Source organism: Neopsephotus bourkii, unplaced genomic scaffold (genome assembly GCF_033783945.1).
Source record: "Neopsephotus bourkii isolate Nb327-2 ecotype Australia unplaced genomic scaffold, CSIRO-AGI_Nbou_v1 NB_1044, whole genome shotgun sequence".
NCBI lineage: Eukaryota > Metazoa > Chordata > Aves > Psittaciformes > Psittacidae > Neopsephotus > Neopsephotus bourkii.
In genome coordinates, this window is record NW_026901533.1 from 36729 (window position 1) to 48556 (window position 11828).

Below are 11828 nucleotides of genomic sequence, written 5' to 3' on the forward strand. Positions count from 1 at the left end.
GGGGTCAGGGCAGGGATCCCCTGTTTTCTATCCTACAGGGTCTGGAGCACTGGCAGCATCCAAGGAAGGATTTATCCCAGCCTTTTCTAGAGCCTGGAGGGAAAGGAGATGGATCCATGCCTCCACTGACCCATCCCAAAGGGAATGTGGGACTGGGGTGAGTCTCAGGAGCAGGGATGTCTAACCCCATCTCCCATAGGGAATGTGGGACTGGGGTGGTCTTGGGACCAGGGATGTCTCACCCCACCTCTTATAGGGAACATGGACTGGGGTAGTCTCAGGAGTAGGGATGTTAAACCCCATCTCCCATAGGGAATGTGGGATGGGGGTGGTCTCAGGAGCAGGGATGTTAAGCCCCATCTCCCATAGGGAATGTGGGACTAGGGTGGTCTCGGGACCAGGGATGTCTCATCCCACCTCCTATAGGGAACGTGGATTGGGGTGGTCTCAGGAGCAGGGATGTTAAACCCCATCTCCCATAAGGAATGTGGGACTAGGGTGGGCTTGGGACCAGGGATGTCTCACCCCACCTCCTATAGGGAACATGGACTGGGGTGGTCTCAGGAGCAGGGATGTTAAACCCCATCTCCCATAGGGAATGTGGGACTGGGGTGGTCTTGGGACCAGGGATGTTAAACCCTATCTCCCATAGGGAATGTGGGACTGGGGTGGTCTCGGATCCAGGGATGTCTCACCCCACCTCATATAGGGAACGTGGATTGGGGTGGTCTCAGGAGCAGGGATGTTAAACCCCATCTCCCATAGGGAATGTGGGACTGGGGTGGTCTTGGTACCAGGAACGGCCCACTCCGTCTCCCAAACAGAATGTGGTACCAGGCTGGTCTCAAGAGCAGGGATGTTAAACCCCATCTCCCATAGGGAATGTGGTACGGGGGTGGTCTCAGGGATGTCTCACCCCATCCCCAAGAGACCAGACGTGGGGAGGGGGTTCAAAAAAGTGTCAGCGAGAGAGAGAAAACACCCCAAAAGAAAAAAAGAAAGTAATTTTATTAAAGCCAGACACTCTGATAGAAAAGAAAAGTAATAAAGGGAAAAGAAAACAACCAAAAGCAACCCTTTGTCATCGGTGTTTGCACGTTACAATGGTCACGTTGTGCACAGAACTACCCATGGCATCCACAGTGACACAGGGACAGTGGTGGGCAACGGGGCAGGGAGGGCGGCGGGGGGCAGCTCCCCCCCATATCCCAACCTTTACCCTCTGCACACCTCGGTTTTGGGGGGGTTTGGTTCTTCTTGAAATCCTTTTTGCTTTTAAAACAGTTCACAAGAAAAAATTCATGCGGAGACACACGACGCGGTAGAAACCCCAAAAACAGCTTCTAAAGAGTAGGAGGAATAGATTTTTTTTTCTCTTTTTTTCATGGTTTTTTTTTTGTCCTTTTACAAGTAACCTTTTTTCTTAAACAACATCCAGACAGTAAAGCAGGGTGCGCATGCAGCGGGCGCCTCCGACACATGCACGATGCAGGCAGCGCTTGGGTTTCTTCTTCTTTTTCTTGGGTTTGTTTTTTTTTTGGATCATTTTTGTAATGTTTTCCTCTTTTTTTTTTTGGTCCTTTTCTGTGTTTTTTATTTTCTTTATTTATCTCTCCTCAACCAGAAGGAAGGGTTTGGTTTATGTCGGTTTATGTCCTCTTTTGCTTCAGCGCCGGCACCGAGGTCGGTGCTCGCGGAGGGTTTGCGTGATGCCATGAAGGGACGGACGCACACGCACGCAGAGACACATACGCTCACAGAGAAACCAGCCTGATGGGCAGTGGGGAGGGTTGGGGGGGAGAGGAAATGGGTGCACCCCATCACTCAGTGCACCCCATCACCCAGTGCACTCCATCACTCAGTGCACCCCATCACCCAGTGCACCCCATCACCCAGTGCACTCCATCACCCAGTGCACTCCATCACCCAGTGCACTGCATCACCCATCACCGTGCACCACATCACCCATGGCAAGGTGATCTGGATGCAGGTGGGGGTCCACCAATGGTGATACCTGGGAGAGGGGTGGTCCCTGGACAAAGCTGGGGTGCAGCAAAGGGAATAGACCCCCTCATCCCAACAGCTGGAGCTTGCTCCGAGTACCAAGGGTGATGGAACATACATGGGTGCTACTGGGATGGGGCTGCACTAACTACGGCTCCCTCCCCACCCTGACCTCTTTACACCCACGTGTCTGTGTCACTGGGGGGCTGGTGGCACTTGTTCCCCCCAGGACAAATAGGGACAGGAGATCCCAGGACACATGGTGCTGCCTGGGAGTCCCCTTCCCACGGGAGCACTGGGATGGGTGTAGGTCAGGGTGGGATGGGGCTGGGGAAGAAGAGTGAGGGGACCCCATCCTGGCCATAAGAAGCTGCGGCTTTGCTACAGTATTTCACTTTGGTACCAAGAAAAAATCATCAGAAAGGAAATAACACACATCAAGTGACTGCTATTGCTGCAGGGAGGTGGGTGCCAGCGTCCCCGGGGCCATCACCCATGGGTGCCAGCATCCCCAGGGGCACCCAGCCCCTTCCACCCCCCTGCTCCGGCAAGGGATGGGGATGGGGACAGGACAAGGAAGGTGCTGGATGGAGGATGAGGACTCAGCACGAGGGCTCACAAGCCGCTAGGAACCGACCCTCTCAAAATCACAAGGAGCTATAGGCTAACAGGGAAGCAAATCCACCCCCTAAGATACCAGACGGGACGAGATTTATTTCTTTTCTTTTCTCTTTTTTTTTTTCTTTAAATATTTATATATTTCTATTTATAGTACGTATATTATATATATATAATATGTAAATATATTTCTTAAAACAATATAAAATGTTAAGACACTTCACTTAAATGTAAAGAGTTGCTTTTTGCAATCCAAAGAAATTGCATCATGATTCTTTTTTTTTTCTCTTTTTTTTTGTCTCTTTTTTTGTCTTTTCTTCTCTTTGTTATTCAAAAAAGGCTCGTTCTGTACAAAAATGATCGATATACAAAAAAAAGAGGGGAGGGGGAAAGAAGTAATAATACTAATAAATAATACTAATAAAAGAAACCAACCCAAGGACAAACTGGCCAACGAAAGGAGTGATTCGATCTCGTGTTGCACACCCAGTGCACACCCAGCTCACTGTGCTAATGGGGGGGGACACGGGCAAAGGGATCCCCTCCGTGTTCCCCCAGGCTTGGGGATGGGACTGCTCCCCACGGAAGGGCCATGTGGGATCCCCATGCAAGGGGCTTTGGGGACCTGCTTGTCTCCAAGGGTATTTGGTGCTCAGGGAGGGGACAGCGGGGGTTCCGAGCCCCCTGAGCATCACATTGTGCCCACCCAAGTGACCATTTAAAGTGCTACGTTGCGACCCGAAGGCGATGGATGCTCGACTGGACCCATTCCTGCCCCTTCCCCGTTTCACATCCTCAGCCTCCGGCCTCTCCGGCACGTCCGGGCACCCCTTGGGGCTGCTCCCGGCTCCTTCCCCAGCCCTATTCCCACTCCCCCTCCCTGGGGAGAGCCAGGGCTGGCACCCAGGGGGCAACCGGTGGTACCGGCACCCCCTTGGGATGAAGGACACGGTGCCGCCGCCTCGCCACCCGCCACCCATCGCCAAGACCTGGCCGGAGCTCCGAGCATCCTCTCATCCCGCTGGCTCGGCGCGGCGGCGGCCGGGATGCTCGGTGATGGCCGGGAGCGAGCGGTCGGATGGAGGGGTGTCTTCGGCAGCTGTTTCCCACCTTTCCGGGGTGGAATGGGTGCTGCTCGCATGGGCAGCGGGGTTGGGTGCTGCCCGGTGTCCTCCTTGCTTGAAGCTGGTGAAACTGGTGGAGTGAAGCTCTGAGAGCTCTTAAATAAATAGAAAACGGTGGGGTGGGAAGGGAGGGGAGGGCAGAGAAAAAAACCAAACCAACAGCAACCCAAAGGAACCGAAAGGAAAAGGGAAAAGGAAAGGGAAAGGGAGGAGAAAGAGAGAGAGAGAGAAACAGAAAGTGGCTGGTTGGCCATTGAGGAGCGAGATGGGAGACAGAAGTCGGGCCGAGGCGGAGCAGAGGCGAGACACAAGTTGGGCCGAGGCGGAGCAGAGGCGAGACACGAGGTCGGCCACATTGGAGCAAAGACATGGATATAAAACAGAAAGAGGAGGGACGGGTGGTGAATCCCTCCAGGTGCCTCAAGAAGACAAGTCCCAGGGAGGAGGAGCCCAAGGAAGAGAGAAGCCCGGCCCCAGGAGCAGGAGAGCAGTTGGGTTGAGCTGGCAAGGATGCTCAGAATGAGATGGAGGAGTTCCTTGCCCCAAAGGAAGTCAATACGGGGATGGATGTTCTGCCAGCTGCGGGTTTTTCTGAGACCGTGGGGGAAGTCTCACTAGCCTCTTTAGATGGTCTAGCGGCCTAGAAAGAAAAGCAAGATTCAAGGAGGAGGAGGAGGAGGAGAAAAGGGTGGAAAGTCAAACAGTTTCTTACAGGGAAAAGAAAAAGACAAAAGAAAGGGAGAAAAAAGACAGAATAAAGGAAAACAACCGAAAACCAACACAGCCAAGAACCAAACAGGAGTTTGTTCAGCAGCAGCATTGAGTTAGGCCTGAGGTCAAGCAGCTGGAAAAGGTCCACCACAAACAGAGCACGAGATGAGGCTGGTCCCACGCGTTACTGGATGGGGAAGGGACGTCCCCGAGAGACAACAGAGACACAGACAGACGGACAGACACAAGGACAGGCAGGCAGGCACAGAGGCGGGTGAAGGGGAGAAAGGTGGGGGGGGACAAGAAGGGCAGTGTTAGATGTTAGACGAGGTGGGCACAGCGCAGCACCCAGCTCCACCGGCTGGTGCTGGGGATGCCACCAAGGTCTGGGTGGGCATCAACCCTCAACCGAGCAGGGCAGAGACTCAGCAGCCCCATAGCAAGACCATGGCAGCCCCATCTCCTCTGAGAGGTGACGGTGCCCACCCTGTACCCTTGCGCCCATCACAGTGATGTGACAGCCACAAGCAAGTGACATGACCCAACCTTACTCCAATGTGATCCAAAGGGAGCCAGGGCACCGGGAATGATGCTTGTAATCCCTCCTGGAATGGAACTAGATGATCTTTAAGGACCCAGCCCAAACCACTCTGTGATGCTGTGAATGGGGAGAGGGCTCCTGCAGCCCCAGCTCACCCTTGCTGTGTTGGGATGGGATGCTGGGCACAGGGACACGCAGCCAAATCCTGTGCAGGGAGGGCATCCAGGATCAAAGTGCCATGGAAAACTGGTCCAGCCACCCCAATGAGGGCATAGGTGGGTGCTAGGGACTGGGTGAGTGCCAAGGGGTGCCCCAAGGCTCCAGGGAAGGGGACTTTGTGCCCAGGAGAGGTTGATGCTTCCCAACCCCTCAGAGCTCCTGGAATGGCCCCTTTTGACCAGCATTACTCTCCTCCCCAGCCCATGGGGCAGCCCTATTGGACAGGAGCCCTGTCATTCCCTGATGCTGGGGGTGACTGGCAGGAAGACCCCAACATCAGGGATAGACCCTGCCCAAGGATGCTTCACCATGACCATGGGACCATCTCGGTTGTGTTCATGACAAACAGGACCTGAGATGCTCTGATCCAGCAATGGAGCAGCCAAGGAGGAATAGAGGGGCTGCACCCTCTTGCTGGAGCTGAGAGGAACACAAGGTGCCTATTTTGCTCATGCAACAACCACCCAAATTGCATGATGTGTCCCAGCCCAGCTTAAACAGCTTTTGGTTTATCCAACAGGGTTTATGGATCCAACAGAATGAGCAAAACCGGGTTGATTTGGGGTGGTTTAATGCCAGGCCCAGGGAAAGGGGATTGAGACACAGAGCAGGGAGTAGGGAGGAGAGGATGGGGTGAACCCACTCATGGTCCTGCTGCCCACTGGAGGGCTGGGATGGAGAGAGGAGGAGTGAGGAGGGATGGAGGGCCATGTGCTGGCTGTGGTTACCTTGCCTGTGGTCTGAGCAAGCTGGAGAAGCCATTGCCACCACTGGGGTGTCAGCAAGAACAGTGGGGACTGAGTCTCAGCACCATGGCATGGGATGGGATAGGGGTGGGTGCTGGGCTGGGACACCCACACACCACCCCAAAGCGCTCCTCTTCCAGCTGCTGTGCTCCCCCCCAAGCTGTCCCCACACTGCCCAGGTTCCACCCCTCTATCTGTGACATCCCCTCCTAGAACAAGCTGCTTCTGCAGACACGGTGGGTCCTGGGTCTCCAAACCCCCTGGGATGGGTTGTGCATCCCTTCCCTTCCCTTCCCAGCCCTTGGAGCCCCTGTGCCATGCACACAGCTCTGCAGCCCATCACCATGGCCAAGATATTCTGCAAGGAGGCTTTGGGGTTCCTCAGGACGAGGGGACCAACCCTGGGGCTCAGCCTTGTCCATCACTGAGCTGGGGGACAAATGACTTCAGCCTCACACCATACTGGTTAATGAGTTTGTCACTCTCAGCACAAAGCTGTGTCCCCATTCCCTGCAGCCAGCTATAGAAACCACCGTGCTGGGCACAGATCAAGGCAAGAGCCCCCTCTGCACCCCAAGAGTCACATCCCTGTGCCCCCAGCCCCACTGGGCTCAGCCAAGGTGAAGGGGTGGACCAAGAGATCCAGTCCCTGAAAGCAGCATCTGAGATGCTGGAGCTATGGGCAGCGTGTGGCTCTCCTTGGTGCCAGGAGAGCTGGTCAGGATGGTGCTGGAGGTGATAACTACCTGCTGCTGGCCCTGGATCCGCATGTACTCCATCCGCTGCTTTATGTGCTTGCTTTTGTCGGGGCTGCCCTGCTGGCTCTGCTTCAGCCGGGATGCCGGGTTCACCACCTTCATGGCCGGGATGGAGACACCACCGCTCTGTTGGGACAGAGGATTTGGGATAGGGGGTTAAAACCAGCAGATGAACGCTCACAGCAGCACCATGGGCAGCTGGAACATCGGCTGCATGGAGATGTACCCAGCTCCTGTGGCAACCACCGTGTCTGGACAGCCCATAGAGGCAAACTCAGGCAAGGACAAGGTCACCACAGCATCAGTGAGCTCAGGAACCAGGCAGGACTTTATCAACAGCCACCACTGCAATGCAAAGAGGGAGTTAGGGGCAGACACAGCAAACACCAGGAGATTGAGGGCAGGAGGAGAACATCCCTGCGGGGCAGGGCTCCATAGCCAAGAGAAAGGAAAAGAGGCAATGGGAGATTCCAGGTGGAAACAGCAGCAGAGGTTTTTATTCCCTGGCTGTGCACAGATGGAAGAGCAGCAGTGAGGGAAGCTGGTACTGCAGGTCCCTAAAGTGGGGCACCCCAGATCCTCTTTCTCTGCCTGCCCCAAGCTGAGTCTGCACCAGAGATGCTGCCCCAGAGATGTGCAATTGGTGCCCAGATTGCACCTCCACTGGGAGAGGGACAGCAGGCTCTCACAGCGTGTCCTCCTGCCCTGCTCTGTGATCCATGGATGAGATACTGGGATTCCTGCACCTCACAGCACAGGGAACCCCAGTGCCCAGTGCTGCAGCATCCCTGGATGCACACACCAGATCTCAGCCTTCACATCCAACTCACTGCAGCCCTGTGCTCTCCTGCTCTGCTTCTGGGCCTAAGCCAGCTCCTGCTGCTGAGCTTTGCTTTGTGCCTACCCCTGCACGTACACAGCCACGAATCCATCCCCACATCCAGGCTCCATCAGGGAGGTGACACCAGGAGAAACTGCAGCTGCATCCCCTTGAGGGCCACCCTCGGTGGCACCAGGAACCAGGGCTCGGATCATTGCTGCACATGGAGCTTTATTCCCCGGCGCTGTTAATAAGGGAGCAGAAGTGGCTGAGGGCATTTTCCACCCTCTTTTCCCAGCTTATCCAGCCAACTGAGCCACAGATTCCAGCAGAAAGCAGTTTGGATGGCTCCGGGCAGCCTGTGCTGGGATGTAATTAGGAGAAACATCTGCCATGCTCCAACTGCAGTTCCTGAGACAAGGACTTATAAAGGAGGGATGCTGCTTTGTCACCACGCTGGGATGCTCATCACCAGCCCCAAAACCTGCAGAAGATACCAGATTAGCGAGGGTCTAATTCAGCACAGGCGGCATCAGCACCAGTGAGGGGCAGGATGCAGCATCGCCTTCAATCTCCCTCCTGCTTTCCTGCACTTCCCAAACCCCTTCGAGTGACAGGGAAGGAAAGAGATTTGTTTTCCACCTTGGTTCTGCCTGGAGGTGGAGTCACAGAGAGGGAGCAGGTAGAGGTGGAGGAAGAGAGACATCAGATTGAGTCCAGGGCAGAGCACAGCAAGAGGGATAATAGGAAATAAACCTGTGGCTTGGGTAGCAGAGGTGGCTTGGTCTTGCTTGGAGACAGGCTCTCGGGAGCATCATCTCTGGCCTGACTGAGATCCAGGATAGTCCCATCCTCACAGGTACCGTGTTTGAGATCCCCCAGACCTCGCTTGGTCTCCTCACTGGCATCCTTGGATCCCGCTGGTCCAAGCAGTTCTTTAGGGAATAGAGATCCAACTGCGGGGTGGCTGCTGATCTCACTGATGGTTATTTCCAGCTCACGGATGGTTTCTTCCAGGCTATCCAGTCTCTGGTACGTGCCTTCATAGATCTCCTTGCTGCATGGAGTCATGGAGCAGTGAGGGGACAACTGCCCTTTGGAGACCCCCTCTGCTGCCTTCCTCCCAACCCCAGCATCCTCTGTGCCACCCCGGTACGGTGATGCTGTGACATGGGACAGCTCAGCCCGGGATGATCCACTTCGCCATGGGGCTGGATCCCTGCTTGGGGAAGCTCCAGGATGTGGCACTGGGCAGGCTGGGGCTGGTGAGTTGTCCTCCATCCATGCCGAGTCTCCAGGTGGGACTGAGATCCTCTGTTTGCTCTGCCCAGCTCCAACTTGGGGGTCCCCATCACTGGGATGCTGGGGGACAGCACCGGGCCTCCTGCTGCCTGCACTGGTGGAGGGGAGCGATGCTTTTCCAGCTCTAGGACCCATTGTTTCTCGCTGGGGATGTGCAGCCAAGGAACCTCGGTGGGAAGTCTTGCTGCTGCCTTCTTGCTTGCTGGAGGCATCCAGAGCAGCATCTCCTCCTTCTCCCACCACGGGGCAGCTCATTTTATGCCTTGAGAAAGGCAGGACCTTGCTGGCTGATAGAGGGGACCTCCAGGTCTCTCCTGCTCCATGGGCACGGCCCATGCTATGGGCTCGGATGGACTTGGATGGGCTGCTCAGGGGCTGCGGGGCTGAGCCTGGAGGGTCCCCAGGACTGGAGATGCCAGTGGACTCCTGGCATTTCCTTCCCACCCCTCCTGCTCCTATGGGGCCAGCCAGGTCCCCATTCGCCGAGCTGCCTTTTGCCACCCAAACCTCCGCTTCGGCTTCGGGGGACGGTGGTTCTGACACCCACTGGGTGAGCACGATCTGCGGGAGGGAGAAGGGCCTGCTCCCCGGCTCCTAGGTAGAGAATTCAGACACGTTAAGAGCAGGAGGTGATGGGGAGCACTATGGGTCTGCACACACCACTTGGAAACCCTATTTCAGTTGCCTCCGGGCATCGTAGTGCTGCAGGGAGGTGTTGAGCCAAGGAGGGAGATGCTCAGCTCCCTGCTGCCCGGCCCTGACATCCCATTGGTACCCACAGCACAGACAGGGAGGGTTTTCAATGTGTTTCTGGGAGATTTTGGCAGTGCATTGCCTGGACTTCAGCAAAAATGAGTTGGTGTCGCTGCACCGAATGCCTTTGGAAACTCAACTGCAACTACCCAGCTCTCCCATGCTGGGATAAACTGGCAGGGCACTGGTGCAAGAGCAGAGCCCTGAGTGGCACCCAGGATGAGGAGGCAAGGAGACACAGGTTCTGGGTCCAGAGGTGGACCAGTCTGACCTCTGGGGAGAGGGGTCCTTGTCCATGGGGACAGAGATGGTTGATTCAGCCCCAGTGCTGGGTGTCCCAAGAGGGGGACCCCTGCAGCACATCCAGACCCCACCAGCACCTGAGCTGCCCTGGATGAGGCAGAGCTCCCCTCACCAGATGCTTTCAGTGATACCCTCTATCTCGGTCCCCTTTGTCCCCCCATCCCCTGCTCCATCCCATCCTCTTTCCAGGTGCTTTCCACCCCGGAGTCCAGGACAGGATGGAGGGCAGGGAGGGGCCTGAAGGGGTGGTGGAGCCAAACCCAACTGGGTCCCAGCAGCCACCACCCTCTGGTCCAGCCCTTCACCTGCATCATGCACACGGATCAGGCTCTCCCTGCGCACACATGCATCACCCACCATGGCCCCCTTCCAGTGACACCCTCCCTGGACACCCAGTGTGGCACGAGGTCAAGAAGCCCTCCCTGTGCCCATCCCAGTGTGATGCCGGGGTGTCCCCATCCATCCTCCCATCCACGTGGCTGCAGGAGCTGCAGCAGCGCCGCGCCGCTGATGCAGGGGTTAGTGCTGGGTCCTGTGCCGGGTCAGTGCCGTACACGCAGTGGTGGTGAGGGAGGGAGTGGAGAGAAGCCGTTAGTTTGTTAAACCAGAGAAAGAAGCAGAAGTGAGTTAAAAAGAGGCGGGAGAGGAGGTGGTTAAAGTGCAGCCCGTCAGCAGGAGGAGGGATCGGATCGTCCGCTGTTACCTTCCATCCTTCAATGCAGGCTCCGTTGGGCCACAAGGCTGCGTGCCCAGGGGAGACGGCAGCATCGTATCGGAGCTTGGGGAGGAAAGGGGAGGCAGAGCTCCTCTGAAAGACCTGGGGAGTCAAACACGGGCCATTGGAGGAGGGAGGCTTGAGGGTACCAATGCAGCCCGTGGCTGCTGGGATGCTGGTAGTGGTCACATCAGAACCAGGGCTCAAGCAGAACATGGGAATGTGGATGCAGCCGCGTCCTGCAGCATCACCGGTCCCCCCGGCCTCCTGGGGGAAAACCAGCCATGGAAAAGCCATCCACTACACACTTGGGCACCTCAGCTGTGGCAAATGGGGTGAGGATGTGGGGCAGAGCCAGCCTCAGGGAGTTCAGAGCCTGGGGACAGTGTGTTGGGTGGGATCTCTGCAATGCCCTGAATACAAACCCCTCCAGCTGAAGCTGCATAAAACCAAGTGAGGTTATCTTAAAGCCTATGATGGGGTGGAATTGCTGAAGAGAGACCATGAACCAGGCAGCGATGGGTCTGGCTGGGTGCAACAGCTCCACACTGCCCATCCCCAGGGCCCCGTGCTCCTGCTGGGAGACAGGCGAGGAGGTGGCATCCTGTGGGATGTCATTCCCTGCATCCCATTGCAGTCCCGGGAGCCGGGCACAGGGTGGCATCGCCTGCAGTGCGGGTTAAACTGGGGCACCCCGCAGCCCCTCCCGCGCTCACCTCCAGCTCCGCAATGATGCGGTCCTCGTCGTCGTCGTCTTTGATGGCAGAGGCGATGATGGGGGGGGTGGACGCGGGTCTCACCACCTCCGACACCGTTCGTCTCAGCTTCACCTGCGGCTTCTGCGTCTCCAGCTCCTCCGATTCGGCCTTCTGCAAGCGGGGAGCAAGGGGGTGAGGGGGGTACTGCTGGTGGTGACCCCCTCGATGCAGCCCAAGCATCATCCCATAACCCCCTTTCTATACCTTTATAAACCCGGGCTCTTTCTTGCTGGTGACGATGACTTCGCCGCTGCGGGTTGTGGTGAGCCCGTGGGACGAAGGGAAGCTGCGGCGTGGAGGGGGAGGCGGTGGCGATTTGGATGGTTTCTCGGTCCGGTACCGCGGCACCGTCAGTTCGTCTGGGCACAAACGATGCTGTGAGGGCACGAGACCTGTCCCTGCCCCTCTCATCCAACACCCGGGGCACAAACCTCCCTTTGGGGCAGCAGGAGACCC

General features: G+C 56.6%; 1 protein-coding gene across 4 annotated transcripts in view; it reads right to left on the bottom strand.

Annotated features, from left to right (window-relative positions):
• Window positions 1-3698: 3698 nt before the first annotated feature.
• Window positions 3699-11828, bottom strand: part of SRCIN1 (SRC kinase signaling inhibitor 1) — a 47530-nt gene continuing 39400 nt past the window's right edge. For 2 of the 4 annotated variants that reach the window (XM_061360994.1, XM_061360991.1), the window contains 6 exons: window positions 11577-11731; window positions 11331-11483; window positions 10603-10716; window positions 8298-9437; window positions 6710-6847; window positions 3699-4386 (listed from right to left, as the gene is read on the bottom strand). In XM_061360994.1, coding sequence (XP_061216978.1) covers window positions 4261-4386; window positions 6710-6847; window positions 8298-9437; window positions 10603-10716; window positions 11331-11483; window positions 11577-11731 — 1826 coding nt within the window. In that variant the 3' untranslated portion in view covers window positions 3699-4260. Of the gene's footprint in view, window positions 4387-4529; window positions 4645-6709; window positions 6848-8297; window positions 9438-10602; window positions 10717-11330; window positions 11484-11576; window positions 11732-11828 lie in introns of those variants that run through there. The other 2 variants (XM_061360992.1, XM_061360993.1) reach the window with 2 other exon arrangements.